The sequence below is a fragment of the Crocodylus porosus genome, unplaced genomic scaffold, assembly GCF_001723895.1.
Source record: "Crocodylus porosus isolate Cpor-Errol unplaced genomic scaffold, CroPor_comp1, whole genome shotgun sequence".
Lineage (NCBI taxonomy): Eukaryota > Metazoa > Chordata > Crocodylia > Crocodylidae > Crocodylus > Crocodylus porosus.
Window position 1 is genome coordinate 4,227,091 of NW_017728923.1, and position 27,039 is coordinate 4,254,129.

The 27,039-nt window shown below is 42.2% G+C and overlaps 1 protein-coding gene across 2 annotated transcripts in view; it reads right to left on the reverse strand.

The window, feature by feature from the left end:
- Positions 1 to 27,039, reverse strand: part of XPO6 (exportin 6) — a 91,228-nt gene that overhangs the window by 57,304 nt on the left and 6,885 nt on the right. For both annotated transcript variants that reach the window (XM_019539979.1, XM_019539978.1), the window contains exons 2-4: positions 7,104 to 7,194; positions 5,492 to 5,604; positions 1,123 to 1,320 (exon numbers count right to left, since the gene is read on the reverse strand). In XM_019539979.1, the coding sequence (XP_019395524.1) occupies positions 1,123 to 1,320; positions 5,492 to 5,604; positions 7,104 to 7,194 (402 nt within the window). The remainder of the gene's footprint in view (positions 1 to 1,122; positions 1,321 to 5,491; positions 5,605 to 7,103; positions 7,195 to 27,039) is intronic.

Here is a 27,039-nt window from a genome sequence, read left to right on the forward strand (position 1 = left end):
AATGACAGTTGCAGTTGGATCTGCGGATAAAAAACCCAAAAATCAAATGCCAAAATTTATAGGTATTTAACACTTATTTTATTATAACAGTTGAGGCACTGGCAGGCTTCCAAATTGATTTAAAATTGTAAATACATCAATAAAATAGTGTCCAACTGATACATCCATGTATGTAGCATTTCATTTTAATCATGGAAAAACTTGGATTTGGGAGTTTTTAAAACAGAGAATTTGCCAAAAATTTTTAAACAGAGATGTTGATATTTTAAACATAGAAAACAAAGACACCGGCTAATCACGGGTGCATGGATAAAGATTATTTATTATTTTTGGCAGATATGGATGGCTGATTATCAACCAGCCATAATCAGTCACTACTGATCTGATAGCCAATATACAGCCCCAAAGCTTGGAGAGCAGTGTCTGGCCAGTAAGCCTGTAGGGGGGATGGGACATAGGGGGACGGGCAGATTGAGGGGCCCCCCCAGCTAGGCAGTGCCTCCCCTGCATCTACCCACTCCCTCCCTCACCATGGGAACCTCAATCTGCTCCTCCCCCTCCACTCCCCTCCTTCCCCCAACAGATTTACTCATTGGAAGCTGCTCCCCGCGCTGCCAGGCTGCATTCCTGGCTGCTGCATACATGTGGCATTTATTGGCAACATCATCTGTTGCACTGGCCAAAAAAAGCTGGATTCCCAATAATGTCAATTTTCCTTTTAATCTGTGCTGATCCAATATGTACCAATATGTCAGTGCATTTCTACTCCTAATGACCCTGTTGACAATATTATCCTCCCTAATTTTCCCAAGACAGTCAATAAGGCAATAGGAATGGTCTCTAAAAGTCAAATTGAGTTTGATGGCTAATAACTATTTCTGAGAGCAAAGGAAGTGTGTGCACGCTTGGGGTGGGAGGGAGGGGAGAGGGAAAGGAGAAAATTCTACTTCCTCTTTAGCTTTTCTGATCAGAGAAAAATGATCAAGGAAATTTTTTTTTGTTTTCCTCCACTCTTTCCTATTCATTAGAGAATGTTCAGCCAAAAAAAGGTGTCCCCATTAAGAGTTTTACTTTGGCTTTGTTTTTCAATTTAAAAGAAGTTTTCCAAAGACTTGTTCTTACCTGTAAGATATTTGTGAAGAAGTCATGGTAGAACATAGGCCAATCTTGTCGGCCAATGTCTACAATGACTTTGCAGAGCTTGTTCCTGATGAAGTAAGGCAGAGTTTTGTGATGGGCTAGAAGGAGCTTGGGCAAGCAGCTACGGATTTCCATTTTATCTTGAGATGGGACCCCGAGCCACATCTTATTGATCAGGTTCTGAAAGAAAAGAAAAGGCACACTGAAACTTAGCAGACTGTAAGAAGAAAAAGGACTGGTTTTAGTACATCATTATGGTTAGTAATTAGACATGATGTTTGAAGCCCTGGATGAATAGGCATTACCAGATGCACAGTCCTAGGAAACATATTTAGCATTTGAATATATTCTTTTTGAGAGTTTTACAACCACAAAACACATTTATCCTCAACTAGTGCATGGGTGACAGACTACACCTAGTTCAGGAAGGGGGGCGCATTCCAAATGTAGCCACTTTAATTTATTGCCAAAATAGGTAATTATTAGATAGGTGTTAGGAGAAAAACCGTGGCTGAACATACTATTTAATCTAGGCCTGACAGCTATTCTCTTTGTGGTCCTCAAGAGATTTATAAAGGAAGAAACAGAGGAAGATGTTTGAGAAATAGGTCCACACACAACAGGAGGATGTACTGCTTCCTGTTCATAAAATGCTTTGAACATAAGCAGCAGAGCATTTATATAGTATGTGTGGTTAAAGATAAGCATGTTAATTGAACATATCCCAAAAATAAAACCCAAATCTCAAATTTGTGAAGTTCTTCCTTTTTTTTCCCTCCTTTACTTCTACACGTGTTGCTATATGACAGCATAGATCTAAATGCTCTCCACTTATCCAATAACCCTTTTCAGCAACATGGCTTGAATGAACTAGAATTTTTGTAAAAATGTCATCGACTGACAAGTCACAACATAAAACAATTCAGACTGGAGCAGAGCCGATTTCTGTATCTGTAAATACATACATACATACAGCCATCTCACAGCTCTTCTTTAACCTTGGGACAGACAGATTTCCCCTTTTGCTTTTTAAGTTTTGCTTTTCTTTCAAGCTGTGCTTTAGCTGAAACTGGTGAAGTACAGGCCTTCTAAAGTCTGAATCCAGAAAGTCATGTTTCAAGGCAACAAGCTTCTAGAGAAAGAGTGCTACTTTAAGAGAAGAGCTTTTAGTCCCCTTAATAATGAGAAAAATCCATGAGGTGGCAGAGTTGCAAATGACTTTTTCTGCAATACTATAACCCATTTAAAGACTCTGGAGCTTCAGTGGCAGAGCCTCTTTAATAGGTCAGAGGATAAAAGATTCAGGAGGCCTGCTTTTGAGATAATAGTTTTACCCAGCCTTAGGCACATAACAAGGAGCAATTAAAGACTAAAAGCCTAGTCCCTAGGCCAGATTCAGCTCAGAGAGCCATGACATCTGACCCACAGGGCTTCCCAAGGGCCTGGAAATTTGGTGGTAGGAAAGCAGTGGCAAAATTAATTGTTGCTGCCCTGCTGCCATATGTTCTGACCCACAGGTAGCCCTGCAAGCTAGATAGTGGTCCTACATGCCACTGTGTGGCTCAATCCACGCACGTAGGGCTGGGCCAGCGTGCAGCTGGATCTGGGCACAGTAGGCTAAGTCCATGGACTGATGCCACAGGCTAACCCTGTGCCACTCATCTGGATTCATGCAGCTGGAAGCCCAGGGGCCACTGGCTAACACCATCAGGAAAATCATAGAAGATGGAAAGCAAGCATAGTACTTGGGCTCCATTGCTATTTACACAAAAAAACTACCATGAAGTCTCTCAAAGAGGTCAGCATGTTATGGCAGGGAAGCTAATACCAGAGGTATACCTCTAACAAGAATTTTCTTACAGGAAAAATATGGGGCATAAGCAAAAACAAACAAAACAGTACACGAATACCCTTCTAATAAACGGTTTTTAAAGTAATTTCAGATTTTTTCCTGTGCCAGTAAAATATGGGAAACACTTTTTAAGAATTCCATCTTCAAGGCTAGTATAACTGAATTTTCACACTTATTTTTGAGCTTTTTAAGTGGTAGCCCTCATCCACCTGCTTACTGCTTTGGATTACAAGCTCCTCTTCACTAAAGGCAACTGGCGGTTCTGGTTTGGAGGGAGCAAATGAAAAAACAATTCATTAAATTTCTGCTGTTCTCTTTCCAGCTATCCCAAAAAATAAGCACTGAAGAACTTCTTGAATTTACTGACCTTCTTTTACTGATAAATTCACTGTTGACATATAGCTGATCAGACAGCATTAGAATAGTTGGAATCCATTTCAGGAATTCCAAGAACTAAAAACTGAGATGGATTCTAATCTCTGAGCTGCTGAGTTATTTCTTCAGAGTTTATATACAGGACAGTAATTTCTTTATTCTGCTAGTTTCTGGGCACAATCATTTTTAACAGCTAAATTTTTCAAAAAGACAGAAAGAGACAGGAATCAAACTTGTTTTTCCTGCCTCATGAAAATCAGTCCAACTGGAGCATGTAGCTTTAAAATCTTTTCTTCGACAACAGTATGGTCTCTTATTTCTGTTCTAGTTAGCCATCTAATAGGAATGATAGTCTAGTGCTTAAGGTGCTAGCCAGCCTGTGACTTCAGAAACCAGATTCAGTTCCCAGCTCCACTACAGACCCTATGCTTTCTTCTGGCAATCTGTTTTAATTTGTCATCTGTATAACGGTAATAAAGAGCACTGCCGTACCCAAAATATGAGGACAAATGTATTAGATACTTGTGAACTGCCTGTGGCTGGACGTCAGGGAGGGAGGGGTGCTCGCACAAAGTGGGGGGGGGGACACACGACACGCAGCACCACCACCCACCACCCCACACTGCTGCTGCCTCCCGGCGGGAGGGGGAGCTTGTATGCAGTGTGTAGCTGCTGCCGCCGCTCCGCATCCGGCCATGCACAGTGCCCCTCCCTGAACATCTGGTCCTGTGTGCCCCCCCGCCCAGTGCGGGGCAGTGGGTGGCCGTTGCCACCCACCATTCAACATTGCCGCTGCTCCACATCCAGCACTGTGCCCCCCACCACTGCTCCGCATCTGGCCGCATGCCACACCCTCCTTCCCCGCTTCACATCTGGCCCCACGCCACCCTCCCCGCCCTCATTCTGCACTCGCCTGGCCCGCTCTGCTGGAGCCACAACCCACCTGTCATTCTTAACACAACACTGGCTGGAACCATGCCCTGCTGGGAGCCACAACCCCCCCAAGAGTGTCATGGACAGATGCACAGACTAAACCCCCCTTTTTTTTTTTATATTATATATATATATATAAAAAAAATACACAGACACACACAGAATTGAGGTACTCGGGACACTACAGCAATGGAGGTATTATATATACATAAGACAGCCCTGAGTGAGTTTGTCAGTCAAGGAGTCAGCACTAAATCATATTTATAAGCCAATTTGCTTCATATTTAGCCCTGTAGTCAGGGGAGGCCAAATGTGATCATAGCCACATCGCTGCCTTACATGCCATTAGTGTGCTAATCAGGTGTGTTAATCATGCTAATCTGAAGAGTCATCCAGATTATTGACAGACATGTAGCCTCAGTAAATATCATCAAGTCAGGGTGTAGCTTACTACCCCTCTGATTTTCATGCCTTGCCTACATCTTGACAACATTTGGTAATATCTGAGAGAAGCACAAAAATGAATTTTTAATGTAGCACAAAATATTTGTTCCTCTACCACCATTCTTCTACCATGAATGTTAGTTAAAAAAACAAAAAAAGAACAACACACACCACTATGTAGAGTTACAAGGAAATTTCTTTTTATTTACAGTCAAGTTGCAAGCCAATGTTATGCACATGCTACTTATGGCAGAGTAGAGGCCAGAAGGGCACTCTCTATTTACCAGCTGAGAAGCAGCTTTGCCTTACTCTCAGCTGCATCTCAAATTCCCAAAAGTGAGAAGTGCATCTCTGAAATGAGTAGCAGCTTCCAGGCGATAAACACAGCTAAGAGAGTGACACAGACGTATAGCAAAGCTTGCTACCTATTACATTTAATAGGTCCATTGCATTAACGATTCCACAGAAGTTCAGGCAATCCTTTCATACCTTGTAAGCAACTAGCAATTCCTTCAAATCTTTGCATGTGAGGCTTCACATTCTTCGTTCTTTTCTAAAACTATTTTTTAAAAATATCCCTTCATGAGAGCACTACAGAAGCTGTGTCCATGATGCACTTTAGACTTACAACCTTTATAGTTAAAATTAAACCTTTAGAAATTGTGCTAAACAAGAGTTATCACAGAAAAATCCACTAGTCAGGCAGAAATAAGGTTCCAGAAAAGTTACCTTAATTTTCCAACTTACCTCAAACACAGTCAAACTGTACATCATTACATAGTCATTTCTTGTGCTTGACAGGAAATACAGGCAAAACCTCCAGGCTCCTATCTGCTGGGCAAAGTTATTCAGAAGCTCCTCTGGAAAAATATCAGCAAAAAACATGTGCATTACACAGCACAGCAGCATGGTATACCACCACCATAATATTCCCATGGCATTAGAAATGTGAATAGAAATTAATACATTCATTATCAAATCTGAGTTAAAGTAGCACAGCTTAATAATGTTCACACAACCAAGTTATTTCAAAAGCAACTGCAAAACCTACCCTCTACAGCCTTCAATGTAAGGTACTTAGTATTGAAACATGCACAGTTTTAATACTGATGCTCTACAGCAGAGGTGAACACGTGACTGGGAAATTTTAGGCATGGAGGATCCTGACTTGAGCAGGTGGTTGAAGTAAGTGACCTCCTGAGGTACATTTCAGCCTTACTGTTTTATGATTCTATGAAACAGCTTGGTAGGTTTCAAGGTTAAAGTTCCCGTACTATCACAGCAGAAAGGGACCAAGAGTCAGATTCTATTTAAACTTCCTGTTGCCTCCCAACTTAAAATTTCCTGCTGGTGGCACCAGGGCATAGAAGTTAGCAACATACCTAATGCACAGTACTTGACAATTTTCCATTTAAGGAGGGTATAATTTAAGATTTACTGAAGAAACAAACTTTGACCTTCTATATTAAATAAGTGTCTTACTACAAGAAAAGAGAGAGAATAGAAATCAGAGGCGGCCTGTCAAGTTCTTTGCCTAGTCAGGCCTATCAACCATTATTCTGGGAACCAACTTATATCTTGCAAGTGATCTCCACTGGTCTTTTTACTCAGATGCACAAGTACAGAACACTGAAGTTTGCTTGTAATCGCAGATACAGCAAGATACTCCAGATGAGTCAGACTGTACAGCAATAGCTCTTCTTTTGGATTTGCATGGCCATATCATTTCCCTTTTATTTCTTAGTATTAAGTAAGCATGGGGCATGAGACACTTGGCACAGTGGTTCTCTATCAAGTACAGCAGTTCACAGGTATGGAAGAGGGCATTTTCTTAAAAAACGACCAATTTTCCACCAGCCTTGAAACCAGTTGATTCTCACATCTGCTACACTGGGCTGTAGCAAAACCCAAGGCATTATTTTTATACAGCAGGAGTTTCAACCACATAGCCTGTGAAGCAGTGTCATCAGGCCCACAGGGCTCCTAGAGGGGCTGGGAATTCAGGAGTCGAGCCCACCACCAAAATCCAGAGTATAAAGCCCCACCAGGGATGCGTAAAGCCAGCAGTAAGGTAAGCAATGGCAACATAAACCCCCTGCCTCTCCCTAATGTGGCCTAGTCCATGGCTCCTGAGAAGCCCAGCAAGTTTAACACCCTTTCTGTACAAAGATCTTTGAAGCCACAGATACAAAGTGTGCAAGCTATTCTAGTTTTTCTCTGGGACTGAAAGGTTATACCTGCATCACACACAGATAAAACAACTGAATTATGGAATTTGTTCTTGCTGTTTGGAGGTCCTATGTTTAACCAATAATGTATGACTGTAGACAGCAGGAAAGTAAACAAGACTTTTCCTTACCTATCTCGCGTTTCCGTTCGTTGGTTGTGCAGTTATGGAAAAACTCTGTCATTAGACTCTCCAAAGCTCGCAGCGAGGCCTCTTCAGATGCCTGACAATGACATTTAAAAAGAAAAACAGTAAGGAACTGCATCTTTAGCTCTGGCTCATTTAGCAGCAAGTAGAACTAATTTCCACGTAAGACAAAAGGCTCAGAGGTCAATAGACTGCATACTGGATATGCACTCTCACTATAACAGAAGAGCAGCATGAGTTTATACACTGCAGAACAAAGTCAGATACAGACACACAGAGTTTGCCCACAACAAGGAAAAAGCTTCAAATGTTGTTTTAGAATCTAATTTGTTCGGCCTCCTTAAATAATAGGAGCAAACACTTTATAAAGCAAGTTTCATCCCCTTTCAGTTACAGACACTTGTACTCAATACAAATTAGTTCCTCCATTTGAAATAACTTGGTCTTGTGTGAGAATTAAGATTAACAAACCTCAGAAATTCAGAGGAAACAAGGCATAGCAGATTGAGCACAAGACTGGAAGCCCCAAATCCTGGCACCTATTCCTCCCTCTAATACACTGAGTGGCTATCTGTATTGTAAAGCAATCAGCAACACCATTTGGTTCAGGGTGGGAGGGTAGTTTGAAGGATTAATTTCTGTATGGAGCTATGACAGAGTGCTAAATAAATGCTTAGTAATTTAATTCTTTTGAAAATAGTTCAATTTTTTGCAAGCATAAATCAGCTGTCACTTGGGGTTTAGAAGCCCTTAAAAAGCAAGGATCTGCAAGAAGCAGCTGCAAGACAGTAACAGTTTTATATCTCCCCAAAGTATTTTTGCTGCTTATGGCAAATCAGACTAATGCCTTCATTTTATTGTCTGGAGATGGAATGATTTTGTAGAGCTACAGCTAGGATGCTACCCAATCAACTATTATGGCTGCATTGTCCTTGCCTTTCTCATCTAACGCCTGTAACGGATACCTTTAGTCTGTTTATTATTAATGGCTTTGTTATGGAAGAGATATGCCATTAGTCATTCCTCCAGTATTTTGAGCTAATGCATTGCTCTTTCAGGAATAAAGTGCATTAAGCTTTGAAGCCCAGACCTTCCTCTGCACTAAGGAGGCATTTGTATAGGAAGGCTGGAGTCTCAGTCCTCTTGGACATAAAAAGAAAAATCTAAAATGAAGCACACTAGAACTAACAGGTAGCCTTTTTGGAAAATGAGGCTCTTCTTGCCCACAGAAGCAGCATGAGCTCCACTACTACTAATCCCAAAAAAACTGGTATCCAGGTTTTCCAGAGCTCTGCTGCAGAGCCAACTGAGGAAGGATATTTTTATCTTCCTCCAATTAACTTGGACTTCGATTTTATACCTGAGGAGAACCAAGATCTTAACATCAGAGAGGGAGAAGATAAGTAGAGCTCTGCTCTCCTAGTAACCAAGAGGATGCTTGACAGGATTGGGTGCATTTTCTGCTACTTAGCAGGAGAATGCACCATTTTCATCATGTTTTTTTTTTTTTTTTTTTTGAAAGAAAGAAGAAGAGAAATTCTGGAGAATGTCACCATATAAGTTAAAAATAGATTTAAAAAAAAGCCACAGTCAATAGAGGCCTAGATCATCTTTTGTCTTAAAGAACTGCCAGAAGTCTATTATAGTTTTTTTTAAATCGATATAGATCTACTTCTTTACAAACAAGTAGCCACATGCCTAATAAAGTTTGTTCTCAAGTTGTTCCTCTCAACTACTGCCTATTTCTTCCAATTTGTTCACCCCTTCCTGGATGACGGCAGTATTATACATAGTTATTTTTGAGAACTTTTAAAAAAATTCAGCGTATCACTTCCAAACCTATAACACAGCCATTATGATATATCCACACACTCCTTTCTGTAGTGTGGCATGCATACCATTTCAAATTCTTTCCTACAATATTAGCTACCCAATTAGACCTGAATGTACAAATCTAACATTTTAGTGTATACTCTCGCTGCCAAAGGGCAAACTTTAAATCATAACATTGGCTTCAGGTGCCAGAAACGGAAGAATGAATTGCAAGTAGCCAAACTTCGGAAAGTAGCCAGTTTAATCTGTAATAAAAGCATTTTCTTTCAACCCCATTCTTTACGTGACTAAGGAAGGCCTCACAAAAATGATAATTCATTGACAAAAATTATTCATCCAGTAGCACTAGAACTTGCATTTTTTTTGACCAGATATTTTTTGATCAAGATTATAGCAATTTTACTAAAACTTTATAGGCGTTTTCTTGGCATAAGTATGATTTTACATTGCTTTTGACACATTTCTTAATGAAAATTTGTGCTTTTCCTGTGGATTATTTGGACTCAATGCCTTTTTCTTTGTTTTCTTAAATACAATTTTTGACCAGTCATTTGACTGAACTTTATTTAATTAGTCAAATACCCAACCCTAATTCTACCCTTCTCAAAACTGCTTCCATGTTTTTCCTATCTAAAGAACTGTTAAAGTACAAAAGGGGGAGGGGAGAAGACAAAATGATAGAACTAATAAGTGATCCAATTTCTGAAGTGTTAGGCCCTTGACAGCTCCTCATACAACTTTCACAGGAGTCACTGTTTAAAATTTTTGAAAACCAGGTCACTTACTCTCTTCACGAACCTGCTTTTTCTAATCCAACTCAACCAACCACAAACAAAGATTCGATTCCTAAGTTGAAAAAATACATAGAAAAAAAAGAAAATAGAAATTGCTATTATGTCCTGATCACACAGCCAATTATTAAATAGATATGGATCAAGAACATAGATAAAGCTTTTAAAACTTTTTTTTAAAGTTGGGAACTGCAACATCCTCATTTAGCTTCCCTTCCTGCAAATGCCAGAGACATGAAAACCCAATGGAAAAACCTTAAAAGATGCATTTGAAAGTACACACTGAAGTTGGCTAGGCTTCAACTAAGTTAGATTGGGAGCAATAGCAAAATACTACCCCTACAATATCATATTCCCCACATTTCAAGATGTAGAGAACTCAATAGCTGGTACCAAATGAAGATGGCAGGGGAGAAATTGCCCGAACTAACTGGAACCTAGAGCAGAGGTACTCAACCCACAGGCTAGATCTGACCTGCAGCACTGTGTCATCTGGCCTACAGGGATCCCCACAGGTCCATTGAAGGAGTGATGGTACCATTTCCTTGCTGCCAAATTTCTAGACCCATGGGGAGTCCTGGGCACTGCACATTGGATTAAGCACCTGATCCCAGTGCATAGGGCTGGGTGAGGACAGCACTTGGCCCCTGGGTCCCATCTGGGTATGCAGGGGCAATGCTGAGCCCCAGGACCCCATCTCGATGTTGGGGGTTAGGAATAGGCAGTGCCACATCCCCAGAAGGGTAAACGCCAGGCTCCCAGGGTCCAATCCTGGCATGTGGGATGGTGTTCAGCCCAAGTCCAACCATGGTGAATAGGGCTTGATCTGGCCCGTAGACTGGCCCTATACCATTCATCTGACCCACAGGGCCAAAAGCTTGAGCACTCCTGACCTACTCTAGTTCAGTCTTTAGAGACAGAAAAGAACCTCCTCTGTTTACTCCAAAAGGTAAATTGTCAGTCAGCAAACAATAAAAAGTTACTTTGTAGCCCATCAGCTTCACTCAAAAGATGCGCAGAAGCATTCTTCATGCTTCTTAGATTCTCCAAGTTAATTCCAAAGGGAGTGTATTAACAGTAAGAATACCACAGCTAGATCGCTATGTCAGAGAAACAGATGTACATACATGATTAGCATTATGTAAAAGGTTACTCCAGACTATTGAGGTCTTTGAGAAGAAATGAACATAGCAAGACCACAAAATATTTCCAAAATACACCCTGGACTGACAGTTATGCACACTTACTGATGTCAACCAGCATTATCTTCTAGTTATCTGATTAATAAGTAATATTTTTTCCCTTTTAGAGCCCTTCTCAGACATTGTGGTAAAGTGGAGATAGAGAAGGAGTACAGCTGGTGTCAGCAGAACAAGAAAGTATTAACATTAGTACATTTCTAAAGTGCCCATCACCATGACACATTAAATGACAGGCTTTTAGTGCCTCTCCGTCTCAGAAAGGACCTCACAAAGAGACAAGAAGAATGATAAGAGTAAATCCTGGGAAATGTCAAAGCTTAACCAACAACCCCTTGCTCTGTCCAGAGACGAGCAGCAGTCTCTTTCAGGAACAATTCTGCCCACCACTCTGATTCTTGACCTATACATGGTATAGAAAGCTGATGATTGTTCTGGTCATTTCACATGGAATTTGGAGCATTGCCCAAAGGAGACTGACTGCTTAAACTAGTATTTTCTTGACCTTAACAACAGACCTCTAACTATGAGACGCCATCATTATTATGACATTCCTTACAAATATTTAAGACTGGGCTCTGCTTGGCAAGACTATACATATACTGAACACGGGATGGAAGTGTGCCCTGTCCTGGGAGTAGCATGAAAAATTTCTAATCAGTAAAAGTGTAAAGTACTCCCATTATCTTCACTAACTCAAAAGGTACAAAAGCTCTACAAGAAGGACCTTGTAAGGAGGTGTTTATCCTGAGATCCAGCTGCAGGTAGTCAGCAGCTAACAGTCTGCCTGACTGGAAGGCCGACAGCAGCTGTAACTGATGATGAAATTGAGGCCACGCCACAAAGAGGCTTAAAAGCAGAGCAGAGTAGAAACAGAGGAGTGGTGGTGTGGTACTTGGGGAGAAGTACTGAGCCCAGGTTATTCCTCCCAGAGTCTGAGAAAAGACCATGGGTTTTGGGTTCTGTTTGTTCATGTGTTTGCTGTTCACTTACTTGCTTGTTCTGTTGCTTTTCTTTTATTGTGGGAACAAAGTTGCCATGTCAAAATAACCAGCCTGTAAACCTGACCAAGGAGCTGACTCGCTTCAGTAAGGAGGCTGGACAAGTGACCACTTACAGACTTCAAATTGAAAGGCTGGTGAGAACTTTCAGGAAAGACTCTTTGCTCTCTCCTGCCAACACAACTCCAGAAAAAGGGGGTCAAAATTCAAACCAATTGTGTTTCCGATGCAAAGAGATCTTTCTACATTGATAAATATGCAACTGTGCAACCCAGTGAAGCTGACATGCTACAACTGAGAGTAGTTTCACTGACTGACACTTCCCAGACACTGTGACCAGAGTGAGTCAACACATTATAAGATCATAAAAGTTCTATACAAGGAGGGCTGGATTAACGCACAGGCAAACTAGGCACATGCCTAGGGCCCTAAGTGAAGAAGAGGCCCAGATGTAATTATTTTACATATAATTGAGTGAAAAAAGTAATATAAATATACAGTATTAAGTAGGGGCCCACAAGTTTGTTTGCCTAGGGCCCACTCAGGGGTTAATCTGGTCATGTATACAAGGCAGTCTGATTCAGCACTAAACTTTTTATCAAAGACACTATTCCTCTTACCCAAAACACCTGCACTTGCTCCACAAAGGGAAGCTGACCAGTTAAATGAGGCTAATAGATGCAAAAGTATGCAGGAACTGGAGTACTGCTGGTAATGGACAGTGGTGTGTTCCACCAGGACATCCAGCCCTATCATCTATAAGAATGTTCTCATCCATCAGGATCCCTGTCCCCTGGCAAGGATCACATCTAGCCCACCACAAGATAGTCCTGATTTCTTTTGGGAGGGGTTAGTAAAATCGGACTCCAGATTCGAGCAACAACTCAACTATAATCCATTTGTTTAATTACTGATCTTAGACATTTTTATGTGGGACTTTTCAAAATAAAAAGTTTGCAGACACTTACTCTTAGTGATCTGCTAATCAAAAACCTTCAACCCTCATACAGGTGACTGGAAAATAACCGTTTCAGTTATGATAGCACAGCTCCCTTGATCACTTATAAATACAAAAGGTGCTTGGCAGCAACCTAGAAGTGCATTCTAAGATACTGGCTTGCCATAAAAATCTCTGCAAGAGAACAGGATACATCCAAATAAATCAAGTCTGTAGGCTGATTTCAGACTTCTCATTCTTTGAACTGTATACTTTAAAGAAACAGCACTAAGTAATTGTTTAAACAATTTCTGAGATCAAAAGAAGATTAAGTTTTCAATACTGCTGTTATCTTAGGTTTTGGGGTGTTTTTAAATAAATTATTATTTACTGTACCTTATAATGAGCAAGTTCCTTGTATTTTCTTACTAGCAAAAGCAAAATTCCATGTTGCCCTATAATACAGTTTTAATAATAAAATAAACGATTATAGGCTAAAACAAAAGCTACTTAGCATGGACTAACTCACCTGATTCTGGATTAGGAATCAGTTAAAATGTTTATAGTAAGATACATTTTTGGGCAAGGGGACTTCTAAAGAAAGAAACCAAACCCCTTTCCCAGATGCTTCCTTTTCTATTTCCCCAAGTAGAGAATATACAACAGGTCAGAAAAAAATTCAGATAGGGCATACTTCATGTCTTTCTGGGAAGTCTCATTTTAAAAGTTGTGGATTTTTTGTTGTTGTTACTGCTGCTGCTTTGTGCAACATCACCTTTTTTACTTTCATATTCTAAAAAGCTTACCTAAATCAAAATATTAGAATTGTCAAATTTTCCCTATAAAACAGCAATTCCTATACGACTAATTGAATAATTTAAATTTTGCTCTTAAGATTAAATGTTTCTAAAAGGAAGAAAGATCTTTAAAAGCTTTTCTCTACTGATTTTCCATGCAAACACAAGCTGTTAACCTTTTAATGTTTGCTATTAACAGCTCAGTACAGAATATTGATCATAACAAGAACTATGCTCTAAATATGGTGCCTACAAGCTGATGCCAAAACATTTAAGAGGGAGCTAGCTTCTCCTGATGCTTTAAGTTATACATTTGCAGACATGCACATCCCCTATTAAGACAAAATACAGATAAATCCACTAAAAGCTAAAGGCTTTTATGAAATGTTGTCTGCAGCTGCAGTCACCAACTGTGACCTCATCTGTACCTCAGAGAGCACAAGAACAGTTTCCTCTGACATTTAAGAATAGCTTCTATATCCCACAAGTTGTACACATGCTAAATATAAGGCAACCATCTAGTGGGGAGTAGTATAATACCAATGAAGGGACTTTTAAGCCTCTGTCATGGGCCAGAAGCCCACTGTGGTATCTCCCCTCTTCAGTTTCTGCAGACAAACAGAAACAGCCTGTCCGTCTGCTCTTCTGCTACATATGCATTCAAGTATATAAAATAGATTTTCTATAAAACAGTTTGGTAAACCACTACCCTCTCCCCTCTTCAAAACCCCTTCAACAGCTACTTCTGCAATGCTAGCAGACAAGAAAAGTTGCCAATAAGAATGGCCAATATTTTAAAAGTTACTCAGAACTATCAAACAATATATTCCAAGCTTGTGTGTCACAGACCCAGTAAACACGCTTGCTAGGCTGTTGTGCCTGGACCTCATCCAATGGGCCTCTGAGCACTGGGTGTATTAAGCATCCCAAGTCACAGCAGGATCCAATATGCTTTCCTTGACTTCTCAAGTAAGAGTTCACTATGAAGTCCAGTATGCCACTTCCTGCACATGGCTTCTCTGAATACCGAAGTCTCTCCCTCTCCAGTGTAGGGAGTTTCCTCCTCTTCTTGCTAGTCCTACAGGTAAAAAAGGACCTCTGCTACAAGGAAACTTTTATCCTCTCCTGCCCAAGCTCTTTTCCACTGCAGGCCGCTCTAAGTTTTTTAAACCCTGGGTCTAAGGAGCTGGTCTCTGCTTTCTGTGGAAATGTATTCCTTCAAATGCTAGCTATGTCCCTCAAAATCCTTTGCAAAGCAGCTAGAGAAACTTGCTTTATCTAGGATGCTGTTACTCCTTTTGTTCTCTAGAAACAAAACCTATTCAGGTGCTGCAAGTCTTAAAAAAACTTCTTGGGTAGAAGATAGGGTAGACTTCTTAGGTAGATATACTAGTTCCACTCTCACAACCTAGTGGCCAAAAAAAGACGACCAGCTCAGATCTCTCCGGGCTTTAGGGAGTAATTACTACCAGATTAACAGCCCCATTTGTTTCTCTTTATCAAATCTTAAGGGTCTTTTAAACCTTGCAGATCATTATTTAGAACATGCAGCTGAAGGAAAAATTACAATGTATGAATTTATTCAAATATTATGAAAATTAATTATTTACAACAGTTTAACACTAAGAATCTGTAGCAAATCTTCAAAAGGACTCTTCAGAACCAGAAGGCAACACAAAGATATGAACTAAAGACATTATTAAAATGAGCAAATAATAATTTCAAGCAAGTCTTTTGAAAAAAAAAAAAAAACTTTCCTCAGGTGACTTTCAACAGTGTCAGGATTTGTTATCAATCCATCTAAACTCTTACAAGAGAGTTTTGTTTTTAGATGCACAATATATAGAGGTTGATGGTAGTAATTTTAAGAGCAACTTGTGAAGCAGTTGTGGCACAGCATTCACTCATGCACCATTTGATGATTTAAGGTAGGGCTGTGAAACTAAAAATGCAAGATGCTACAGCACCTAATTAGCCCTCCCCTAGAGCAGTGGTCTCCAACTTTTTTTTATGGTGAAGATCACTTTTTGTAAGCAAAGGGTACCCCAGGATCTACTGCCTCCGCCACCCCTCCACCCTGTCTCCCTCCTGCATTCCAGACAAGGCACCCGGGGTCTGATCCCACTCACCCAGCCCGGCCCAGGCAGCAGGGGACGTGGCTCAGCCCAGCCATATGCATCCTGCCACTCCCAATCGTGGAGAGTGACAGACTGACTGACTGATAGAGGCTCCACAAATCAACCAGTTGATCAAGATCGACTGGTTGGTGACCACTGCCTTAGAGAAATAAAGGCAGGCCAACCTGCATTTGTAAAGGACACAGGCCAGTATTAGAACCATCTAAGTCACTACCTTTTAGTCCTTTTAATTAACCTCCCCCCCAAATGCTGCAAAGTTATTATGCAACCCCACATAAACACCATCATCCTTGCTGATGCCAGTGTTGCCAGCATTGAGTTGGTGATCCTCAAACATCAACTTTACTGGACTAGACACTGTATGTGGATGCTCAACTGCTGACTCCCAAAACAAGTGGTCTGCTCCTCGCTTAGTAATGGCATAAGATATCATGGCAGCCACAGGAATGCAACAAGGACACATTGAAGGCATACTTCAAGTAAATGGATGCCAACATGTAGAATTGGGAGAAACTGGCTGCCAACCAACTCCACTGCTAACCTCAAGCAAGCAGTAGCCTGTTAAAAGGTAAAGCATCTTTCCTTTGAAGCAGAGGAGAGAGAGAAGGAAGAAAAAGGAAAGCAGTTCCAACCCGCAGCCTACTCTCCCCTACAAAAAGAACTGCAACTTCTGCAGATGGATCTGTGGCTCTAGGATTGCATTCCTAAGTCACCTTAAGGCCCATTAAGAGCTGTGGCAGAGATCATCCTTGAATCGAGGGATTCCTGCTGGCACATCTGGCACTAAAGGATCTCCTTATCTGCAGTGCTCAAGGTAAAATCTGTATCTGCAACTGTGCACACACCAAGAAGCAAATAATCCCTATATTATACATATTGATATACTACTGGCAAATCAAGGGAGTTCAAGCTTCGCACTCAATCTCCTTATTGCACGTAAAACACGTAGTTTGTGGTTTAATGAAATGAAACTGGATGCTGTTTCATTCTGCATTCAGAAACAGATCATTTTCTTGGTGCCATTTCAAGAGTTTTTGCCTGAATGCAAAAAAAAATAAATAAAAATCAAGTGATCTGCTTCATTCCCATGTTAAAGCCATGGATTTATAAGATGTGAATTTATAAGACCTCAGTGAATTGTTAACTGCCTTATCTACTGCCCTGCTAATAAGCCAAAACTCACTGTAGGTCTCAAAGTAACAGAGATCATAAATGTATCAAGTGAGGACCAGAAGCAGGTAATGAAGCAACTAGAGCTACTTTCTCATCCTTCCCTGCCCTGTGATACAACAGATGGTTAGGCCTGTAGGCTACTGAGCAGTTAAACAAGAGAAGGGCCAGCAGTTGCTCAGAGTGCTCCCAGATCACATCAGAACTGCACTTAAAACTGCAGGCAAAACAGTAAGAGGCTGTATTTCCTACCTTCTGCCTATAAATGGCTCTTCAGTTTAAAGATCCCCAGAGTGCAGCTCAGGGAGCATATTTCCTATACAATATTAAATATACTTTTCTTAGCAGTCACCCAAGGGCTAAGAATGACTCCTGGTTAGACACTACTGGAGTGGAATGTGCAAAGGAAACAACTTACACGCAAGAAATCAGGTTGTCACTTATGAGAAAAAAAGTCATCCAACCCATAAGTACTCTGATCAAGGATGGTAAGTTTTTAGAATACTTAAGTAATCAAATTTTTCAAATGTTCCCATAAAGGCAGAATTTGAAAGGCTAATTAAACTTAAGGATGTATTTTAATAAACAAGAATTGGACCATGAACACTGGAGCCATCTCAGCTGATAAGCAGCAAATACAACCAACCCAGACAGCTTGCAGGTAGTGTATGTTCCACCTTCACCTGAACCCAGTGGATACAACCCACATCTATTCTCTTCCAGAAGACAGTCAAATGAAATGACAAATGAAGATGGCTACAACATGAGCTGAATAAGCTTTTTCCACAGCATCTTGCAAACACTAAGCAGTTCCTCACTTAAGTGAATGTTATACCAGCCATTCTCAAACTGATTTGTAGGCTGCTGGCAATCCGGGGGTGCTGGCTGTCAAATGATATCGACTTGAATCCAGCTGCCAACCTGAATTAAAAATCCAGGGAAGTAAATGTGATAGCTATCACCAGGTTTTATGCAATCACAAATGTGAAAGAAAGAAAACCAAACAATGTATTTAGATGCTTTCTACAGTCAAAGAACATGAGAAACTGCACCATAACATTTTATAGACAGGTAGTTATGTCCAAGGTTAGAACTGTGGTCTTAACTCAATCACAAGAAACTTCCTTTGAGCAACTGTCCTTTGAGAAAAGGCTCTTTGTCTTGTAAAACCACGTCAATACAGAAGCCAAAGCATAAAATTGTTTGCCTTTTATCTAGATAAGCACATCTAAAACTTGCACAAATAAGATCATGGGAACAGGTGCATAGCCTGGTGCCCCATTTCTTGCTGCCAGTTCCACTGGCATTCTGGGTGAATAAAGGAATGTTATCAGGGAAGAAAAACATGTTTAAAAGAAAGCGGTGGAAATTGTTCAAACACTTCAACAGAAGTGTTAGGATTTTGAAGCCTGAGCTCACAATATAAATGCAATTTTGTAGAAGCCGTATTCACCTGGTACAGAAGACATGAAGAATGTTTCGTGGCAGTATGCAACATGAATTAAGAAAGGAATTAGTGGTTAAACTCTTCCATCTTTTTACTAGGAGTGAGATTTTTGTGGAGAGATTTTGACTTACCTTTCAAAACAAAACAGTGCTCCTCTTGCTCACTAGGACAAAGGCATGGTATTTGAAAGTACTTTGGAGATGACTCCCTAATGCAGTGCTCTGTTGTAGCTGCATCCCTCAGTCATAATCTGGAGGTGGCAGAAGAGCTCTAAAACTGTCATATTTACCTACCTCTGCCAAACTGTACAATCTGCCTTAGTGTATTTAAGAAGCTCATGCTCTTGAAAAATCTTTTACTGATTACAGTTCTGCAAACACACAAAACAGAGCTACAGATGAAAGCAAATCATCCAAATTGTATAAACAGTCCTCAAAGTAACATACAAACAAGCATCTATTTTGCATTAGATTGTAATCCTAATCTATGGAGCCCTAAAAAATACACTTATTTGCTAATCATAACACTTACCATTAATTTAAATAAGAAACTGAATGGAAGAAAACTGACTGTGCAGCGTATTTCCCTCCAGAGAACTGCTATTGTAAGCATAATCCAGTATCTTAACTGTCTGCCAGAGACTGCCAATGCTGGAGCTGCAATTGCATTGGGGAAATCCCAGTGTCAGGTTTTCTAGGTAGTTCTCTGGCATCCACTCCTGTTAACAATCACATCTGCCTTGAGCAGAAGTTCTTCCCACACTGTCCTAGTAAAACACTAATCAGCACAGAAACGTTTACACTGAAAGAGCTTTAGGGTAAAAACTGCAAGCTCTGTATCTTGTAGAGCAGGGGTTGTCAACCAGGAGAATGTGTACCCCTAGGGGTACTTAAAAAGTTCTTCAGAGGTATACCCAGGCGGTTGATGGAGGGACAGGGTGCATTCACCTCTTACCTGGGGGAGGGGAGCGCTGGGCACCGCCAGGCCCACATGACACATTGCAGCGCCTCCCCACGCTCTAACCCCCCACCCCAGCTTGCTTTCCTGTTTGGCAGCTGGGTCGCTGCCCTCAGCCAATAGCCGCTGGCGGCAGCTTCTGCCGCTTGCAAGCTCTCTCCCTGTTTGGCCCACTCTCCCAGCACCACCGCTACGCGTACCCTGGGAGGGCATGTGGGGTGCGTGCCCTCAGATCTGTTTGCGGGGAGGGCTGGGGCTGTGCCAGGCTCTTCCCCACAGGGGGCTGGGCCGGCCTGTGGCGGTGCTGGGAGAGGGACTGTGGGGGCCAGGGCAAATTCAACAGTGGTTGCAGCCCACCCGTAGCCCTCTCCCAGCACTGCCGCCAACACCCTCCCCAAGCACAGCCCCACCAAACCCCACCACTAGGAAGAGCCCAGCATTGCCCCAACCTCAACCCACCCTGTGCACAGATCCAGGGGCACATACTCGCCATGCCCTCTCAGGGTGCGAGCAGCTCAGTCCCAGGCTCTGCCCAGCTGCATAGAACCTACCCCTGTCCCACTCCCCGCCCTACCGCGGGAGCGGGGCTGTGGGGTGGGGTGGGGGGGGCTGCAGCCACTCCAGAATTTGCTGTAGCTCCCCCATCCCCCTGCCCAGCACTGCTGCCACCCACCCTGAGTGCAGCCCAGCCCAGCCCCTGCTGGGAAGAGCCCAGTGCCAGCTTGGTAGCAGCCTGCCCTCCCCACACAGATCCAGGGGCACATGCCCCTATGCCAGGGGCGGGCAATTATTTTGGGTTTTGGCAAGCCATTGAGGGCCGCATGCTAAGCAGCCAGGGGCAGATAAATAGTAATTTTCTAGATTTTTTAAGGGTCCCATGGGCCAGATAGAATGGCCTGGTGGGTTGCATATGGCCCCTGTGCCACATTTTGCCCACCCCTGCTCTATGCCCTCCCAGGGTTGGGTGCATCAGCAGGAGCCCCTCCCCTGCAGCTCAGTCCTGTGCCCTGGCCTGGCTGGGTAACCCCTGCCCCAGCCCTACTGCCTCCCTCACCACTGGGGCAGCCCAGTCCACCCTACCCTGCATAGAACCGCCCCCATGCCCTCCTGGGGTGCATGCAGCAGTGGGAGCCACCACCCCCACCCCAGACGAACCACTCACAGCTCTGTCCTGCACCTGCTGTGCAGTATCTGACCCAGCCCCACTCTCCCCCACACCAGGGGAGACTCAATCTGCCCCCCACCCTTGAAAACAATATAATGGGGAACAGGATCTGAAACTCTGAGTCCAAAGGGGTATTAAAGGTTGAAAACCCCTGTTGTAGAGCAAATGCACTGACTGAACGTAATTTTTTTCTACAGTGGCTGGTTCAGGAAAAGCGAGGGAAAAAAAAATGGTGTTGGAAACAAAGCATCAGAGGACTGTTTTGTTTAACTCCTGACCCAAATACAACAACTAGATGTGGGTGCCAGAGGGTTATTCCCAAACCCAAAGACAGCCTCAAACTTACATGAAGAATTCTACCAAGGAAAATGAATAACCTTTCCTCTTTTTCAAAAATTTACACAAGGAACAGCAAACTATGAATAAAATACCTCATCTACAGAGGATGGGGAGTGGGGAAAAAAAGCTATCATTTGAATGCACCTTGAAGTGTCAAGGCATCACACATTTCAGGATGCAAGTAAGCCTCTTTGTTCCTCCCATCTTGCAGCTACAAATGGGACCCCATATGTGTATACTACAGTGAACAGCAGAGGGTTGACCTCTTGCAGGAACTGAAGGAATGAAAGGAGCCAACATAACTAGACCAGGGTCATCCCGACCTGGTCCTTTCCAAACCATGCAACAATCATAACCAGTGCCTTTGGGTAAAGCTGAATAAAGAAAAGAAAAGAAACTTCCACTATGGAGGAAGCTACTCTAAAGGTCTGGAAAGGCTAATCTAAAGTCCCTTCTCAGAGCCCAATACTTAAAGTCCATTTCCTCTGAATTTTGTCTTGAATTGCCTTCAGTCTACAAGTAACAAGACATAAAACAATGAATACAAGCTTCCTCTGTTTTACAGTTTAAACTATTATTTTGAGAAAGACTTAAAAACAAGTACTACTTAAAGACAAAAACATTGAAAGCTTTTTCCTTTAAAAAGGCAGAAGTCACCTATAATATTGAATACAGTTCCCTGGCAAAAATAAAAACAGAAACACACATAGGCAGGTCCTTTCCATTACAAAGAACACAAAAGAAGTTGGTCTTCAACTGAAAGCCACGAAAGCCAATATCCTTAAAAAAGAAATAGCTGATTAACTTACCAAAAAATGAATGCCTGCAGCCTTTGTGGCTATATCTGCCCAGTCATAAAACAGAGGCAGAAACAAACGGAAGACAACTAACTGGATGCCATGGAAAGCTGCTGGAAACGGAGGCCAAAATAAAAGTCTACTATGACCCCAGGAAAGAGTCGCTGATGTGTGGTGAATCTGTTCAGACTGGTTATAAATGAGACTTGGTTCAGGGAAGAGAAGAAGAAAAAAAAAAATCTTCCTCACTGTCTCTTACGGATGGGTAACGGGATTCAAACCTGCATATTTAATAAAGCAATAAAAGGAAGAAAAACACTGCTACTTTCTCAGCACCTGAAAGAGAAAATAGTTGGAAATAAATCTGCCATACAAGTAGGCTCCAGTTTCATAAGATATGTAACGTGTTTATCTAACCAAGGGGAGAGTATCTGCATCCCTGCATTTATTTTCACAGGGCAGAGCCTCCTGTCAGAAGGAACTGCTCACATTGACTACAAGGTTCCAGAAAAACATAAAAGAATGCTCAGTAGATCAAGTTAGTTCTTCGATGATATCACCTGTAGGACAGTTTCTTTTCCCCACCCCCCTCGTTAGTCCAACTGCCAACTCCAAACATATCAGTAGTTGGACTGATCAGCTTGAATGTTTAATAAAAACATATAAAGCAAAAAATCCTTAGCACAAGACCTGCAATTGACATTTCAGTTTGTTCAGCAGATAAGGTCAGTGGATGACATAATAAACAGTTGAACTAATGTTGCTAAAGTAGAACAATGCTGAATTAACACCCAAAATATATTAGAGACCATGGGCATATTTACACATACTCTGGGGTGGGATGGGAGGCATTTTAATTAGAGCAGCTCTCAAGAGCCACTCTAATTAAAATGCCGGCAGCACTCTCATGTATTATTTGATAAGCTTTAGTTAAAGAGCCCCTGCCACCATTTTGAAACATGGGTATGCTGAATACACAAGACCCTGCAACATGCTGGAGTGTTCTGATTAGAGTCTGATTAATTGAATCTGCTCCAACGTGTCCTACTCAGGACATGTTGGAACATGTACAGGTGCCCCAAGAGGGCCAGGAATCAAGTTTAGGTTAATTTGCAGGGATCAGTGCTGATATTACAAGGTATCTATTGGCTGAGCAAGGACAGAGACTTTAAGAAATTTAATTTGATATTACTCTTAGGTAAAAATTGAAGTTTCTTTCAATATAAGGAATGTTTCGTTTTAATTATGTAATAAGCGTACATTTCTTTCTCCCTAATATGCCAAGCTTAAATAAGTTTTCATGAATTAACATGAAAAATTAAGACTTGAAGGATTTTGTTCATAAAGCATATTGGCTTTGATCATTAAGCACCTTATTATGTACTCTCAGTTTAGAGTATTTTCCCCCAAATTTTTGCCCATGTCACCTTCTCTGTGTACCAAACCTTAACTTCCATGCGAACTGAAATTGATTCTATCTACAGTAGTTTGATGCCTCTCAAAGTTTTCCAGCTACATAAACCAAGTTCTCTATCAGCTAAGGACCCCGATCTTGAAAAGTCCTTACCCACTTTCAACACTGTTCACTAATTTACTGGCACACAGGCAACTTAAATGGCAACTTAATTGCACTAAAATGGCTTTTTGGAGCAGATGAAAACAAATAACAAGTTTAATTTGGGTTCTTAGAGACATGGAGTATATGTTTATATAAATTCTGCAAAACAGTGCCACAGGCATACGTGGTGAAGAAACGGCCACCTATTTTGGAAACCTGGGCTTTATCAGAGATGCTAATTTCTCAGTAGTTACGGCTGAAACTTATTTTCTACTGTAAGATCAATTTTGATCCTCTTTTTCCTTAAATGTTGCCAAAATTTACTTGTAAGCCAGTAAATTTATGCGCCTTATCCTATTACGGGGTTGAATTTTGACAAAGCCTGTTTTATAGCAAACAGCCAGGCTAGCCAGCTCTACTAACATCATAGAATGATGCATTCTGGGACACAACTACAAGTAAACCTTATTGCAGCACTGAATTGGCATTATAAGAGTTCTACAAATTCCACTTGCCTATAGAAAACTTTACAACCATTAAACCTCAATCTTCACTTCCTAATCTGTTAGAACAAGGATGATATTCCATGGAGGGAGGAAAAGTTAAATGACTTGTTAGAAGAAAAAAGGAAGCCAAATTTTGGACTGCACCAGAACTGTAAACTTCTTAGGTCTTTACTTGCACAACCTACTAGGCCGCAGTTTCAGAAAGATTTTACAAAAGATCTTTTTTGTCAAAGTGTCTTAAACCATCTAAAGTTAAGGAAATAATGTAAGAAAGTCAAACCCTTTTGCTTATGTAAGAGTTGTATGCTACCTCAACAGTGAAACAATCTGTTTCCTCGGCAGTTGTCAAGAGAGACAGACTTAAGCCAGTCAATTTCTTCACAGGAAGCTTTTCACTTAAATGCTATCATTTCCCTTTTTTATCATTGCAAAAATAGTTTGACTGATTCTAAGTTCCCACTACTAAAAGAACTGATCCGGTTTTAAAAAGCTTAGGAAAAAAAGATCCATAACGCCACATGCAAATACTATTCTAATTCCATTTTTGCAAGCTCTGGTATATTTGCCTACATAAAACAGGCATGAACAGGCTTTTTTTGTTAATCTGCACGGAGTTGCTACTTGCATTGTATACCTTCCTTAACTGGATGGGGCCTAGTTACTGTAAAGTGCTGCAGCAGGCAGCCTTTTAGGGCCATGGACCAGACTGACCCAGTTTGGGTCAATGGTGGATGGATGGTTACTAGGACCCTGGCACTGCCAGCAATCTTCCCTGCAGTGGGAAGGAAAAGTGCCACTAGCTGAGACTCCCCTCTGGCAAATGCCACAGAAGTCTCATGTGTACTAGCTGGACCAAATGGCTCTGCAGGCCATAGGTTGTTGACCCCTTGTTTAGAACCCAGTTCTCTCCTCAGAGGAAGGTGCACCACCTGTCCCTCTAAAGCAGGGGTGGGCAATTATTTTGGGCAGAGGGCCGCTTACTGAGTTTTGGCAAGCCATTGAGGGCCACATGACAGGCAGGCAGGGGCAGATAAATATTAATTTTCTTAATTTTGGGGGGCTCCCGCAGGCCAGATAGAATGGCCTGGCAGGCCAACTAGGTCTCCACCAATGAATTTGTGAACAGTCTGCTTCCCACCCTCTTTGACTGAAGAGGCAGGTCTTTCAAGGAAGAGGTGATGCAAGAAAAAATTAACCTTCCTAAGGGAAACCCCCTTCCCCGTATTGTTCTCAAAACATTTATTTCAATTATACTGCTTCTTGGACAGAAGACAGTGTGGGTACCAACAGATGTGCAGCTCCCTGCTGTAATTCAGGGTGCTTTACAGGAAGTGCCACGAGTTACAGCAATCCCCTATACCCAAAGCACATTCACTGTTGGGTCTAGGGGGTTGAGGGACCCTGCTCCAGTTTGGAGCGGCTGCGTGTCTGCAGTCACTCTCCCCTCCCAGCTCCAGTGCTGTCTTCAGAATGAGAAGGGGGAGAAGAGAAGGGAGGGAGCTCAGGCTGGGGTTTGTCCAGCCAATGTGTAATGTGTCCTGCCCCACCATCCAGTGCAGGCTGGGAAAACCCCAGCGCTAGCTCCCTCCTCTCCCATCCCAAAGACAGCCCCAGGGTCAGGGCTTAGCTGTATCAGCCCAGCCCTGCTCTGCTCCCAGCAGGGACTGGCAGAATGTAATGAAGGTGTTCCACTTTGGAGGGCCTTTATCTGAAACTTCATTTAATGTTGTGCAATCAGGCACTTTTAAAGCATTCTGCACGTACACTTCTATCAGGGCATGGCTGTAGAGTTCAGGGAGGCGATTATGCAATAAAAATGTAACTTCTGTCAGCGCCCTGTTATACCTAGTGTTTCGCATTTTCAGTTTTTATTTTTACAAAGTTCCGGGAATTTTTCAGGGTTTATCTTCCAAACAAAAACCCGGTTGAAACTGGCATAAAAGGAAGAAAAGAAAGAAAATTGGTTTAAATCGGAGAAAATAATAAAGGGGGGGAGGGGAGGGGGCGCGGCAGATGAGCATGCATACGCCCCCCCGGGCAGAGAAGTCTGCAGGGAGGGGAACCCACCATACCGCAGCTTGGCCCCAGCTGCCTCCCTGCACTAGCCCTGACCCCAGCCCACACCACCTGAGGGCCCTAGAGGCAGCGGTATGGGGGGCATGTGAAAAATGGATGTAAGTTAGTAAAGCCCGAATAACTTCAATTTAAAAAAAAAAAAAAAAAAAATCAGGTAATTTAGTGGTGAAATTCAGTAAAAAAAAAAAAATGAAAATGCGGAACACTAGTTATACCATAAAGTTGCTTTCAGCTCTGCACTTGTACACAAACAGATAGAGGTCCAAGAAGGGGACTTAAGTACTTTCTGGGATAGTAACTAGCCCAGACCATTTAGCCAATCAAGTAGAATATACTGAAACACAGTGAAGTGCTACAGTGATAGATATATAAATCCTACAAAAACATTTGCATATTTACTAAGAGAAGTATACTTAGAGCTTGTGCCAAATCTAATCTTCTGTGGGAGCTAAAGCTATATTATCCAGGGTCAAAAATTATCTAATTCTGGTTTTAGTCTCAGTTCAGCTGGCTGTTGTGTAATGTTGAATACAAGTCACTTTTGATGTAGCTGATCTTTAACTGTTGTTTTAGTGACAAATTAATTCTGCTAGCACAGGGGTAAGCAAAAACATGGCCCAAGGGTTGGATTTGGCCCGCCAAGCCATTCTATCCAGTCCGTGGGGCCCCTAAATATTTATTTTCTCAATTTTTTTTATCTACCTAGGTTGCCTGTCAAAGACGACAAGAGCCAGGGGCAGTAGCACCCAAGGGAAGCCACGGCAGGAACCTGAACAGCAAGGCCTGCCCGGACCAACACCCCAGCCAGAAGCGCATTCCCAGCAGGGACTTTTGGCCAGGGACCATGAGGCTGTCTATGCCTGCTTACAGTGGAGCAGGAAATTCAGGTAAGTAGGTGATCACCCTGGTCCTTGGGGCCAAGTCCTGCGCTCTGGCCACGCAGCCAGGAGCCACGTGGTACAGAGCGGCTGGAGGGCAGGCAGGAAAGCGGCAGTGGGGGTAGGGGAGGTGGAAGCAAGCAGTGTGTGGGAGTGCAGGGCCTATGCTGGAGTCCCAGGGCCAGTGCTGGCAGGAGTGCAGGCTGGCAGGGGTGTGTGGAGCCAAGCTGGGCTGCACCAGCAGGGAGAGGGGGTAGCAGGTCCAGTTCCATAGAGCCCCTGCCAGCTGGGACCCCGCACTCCTGCTGCCCCACCCTTGGCCCCACTGGCAC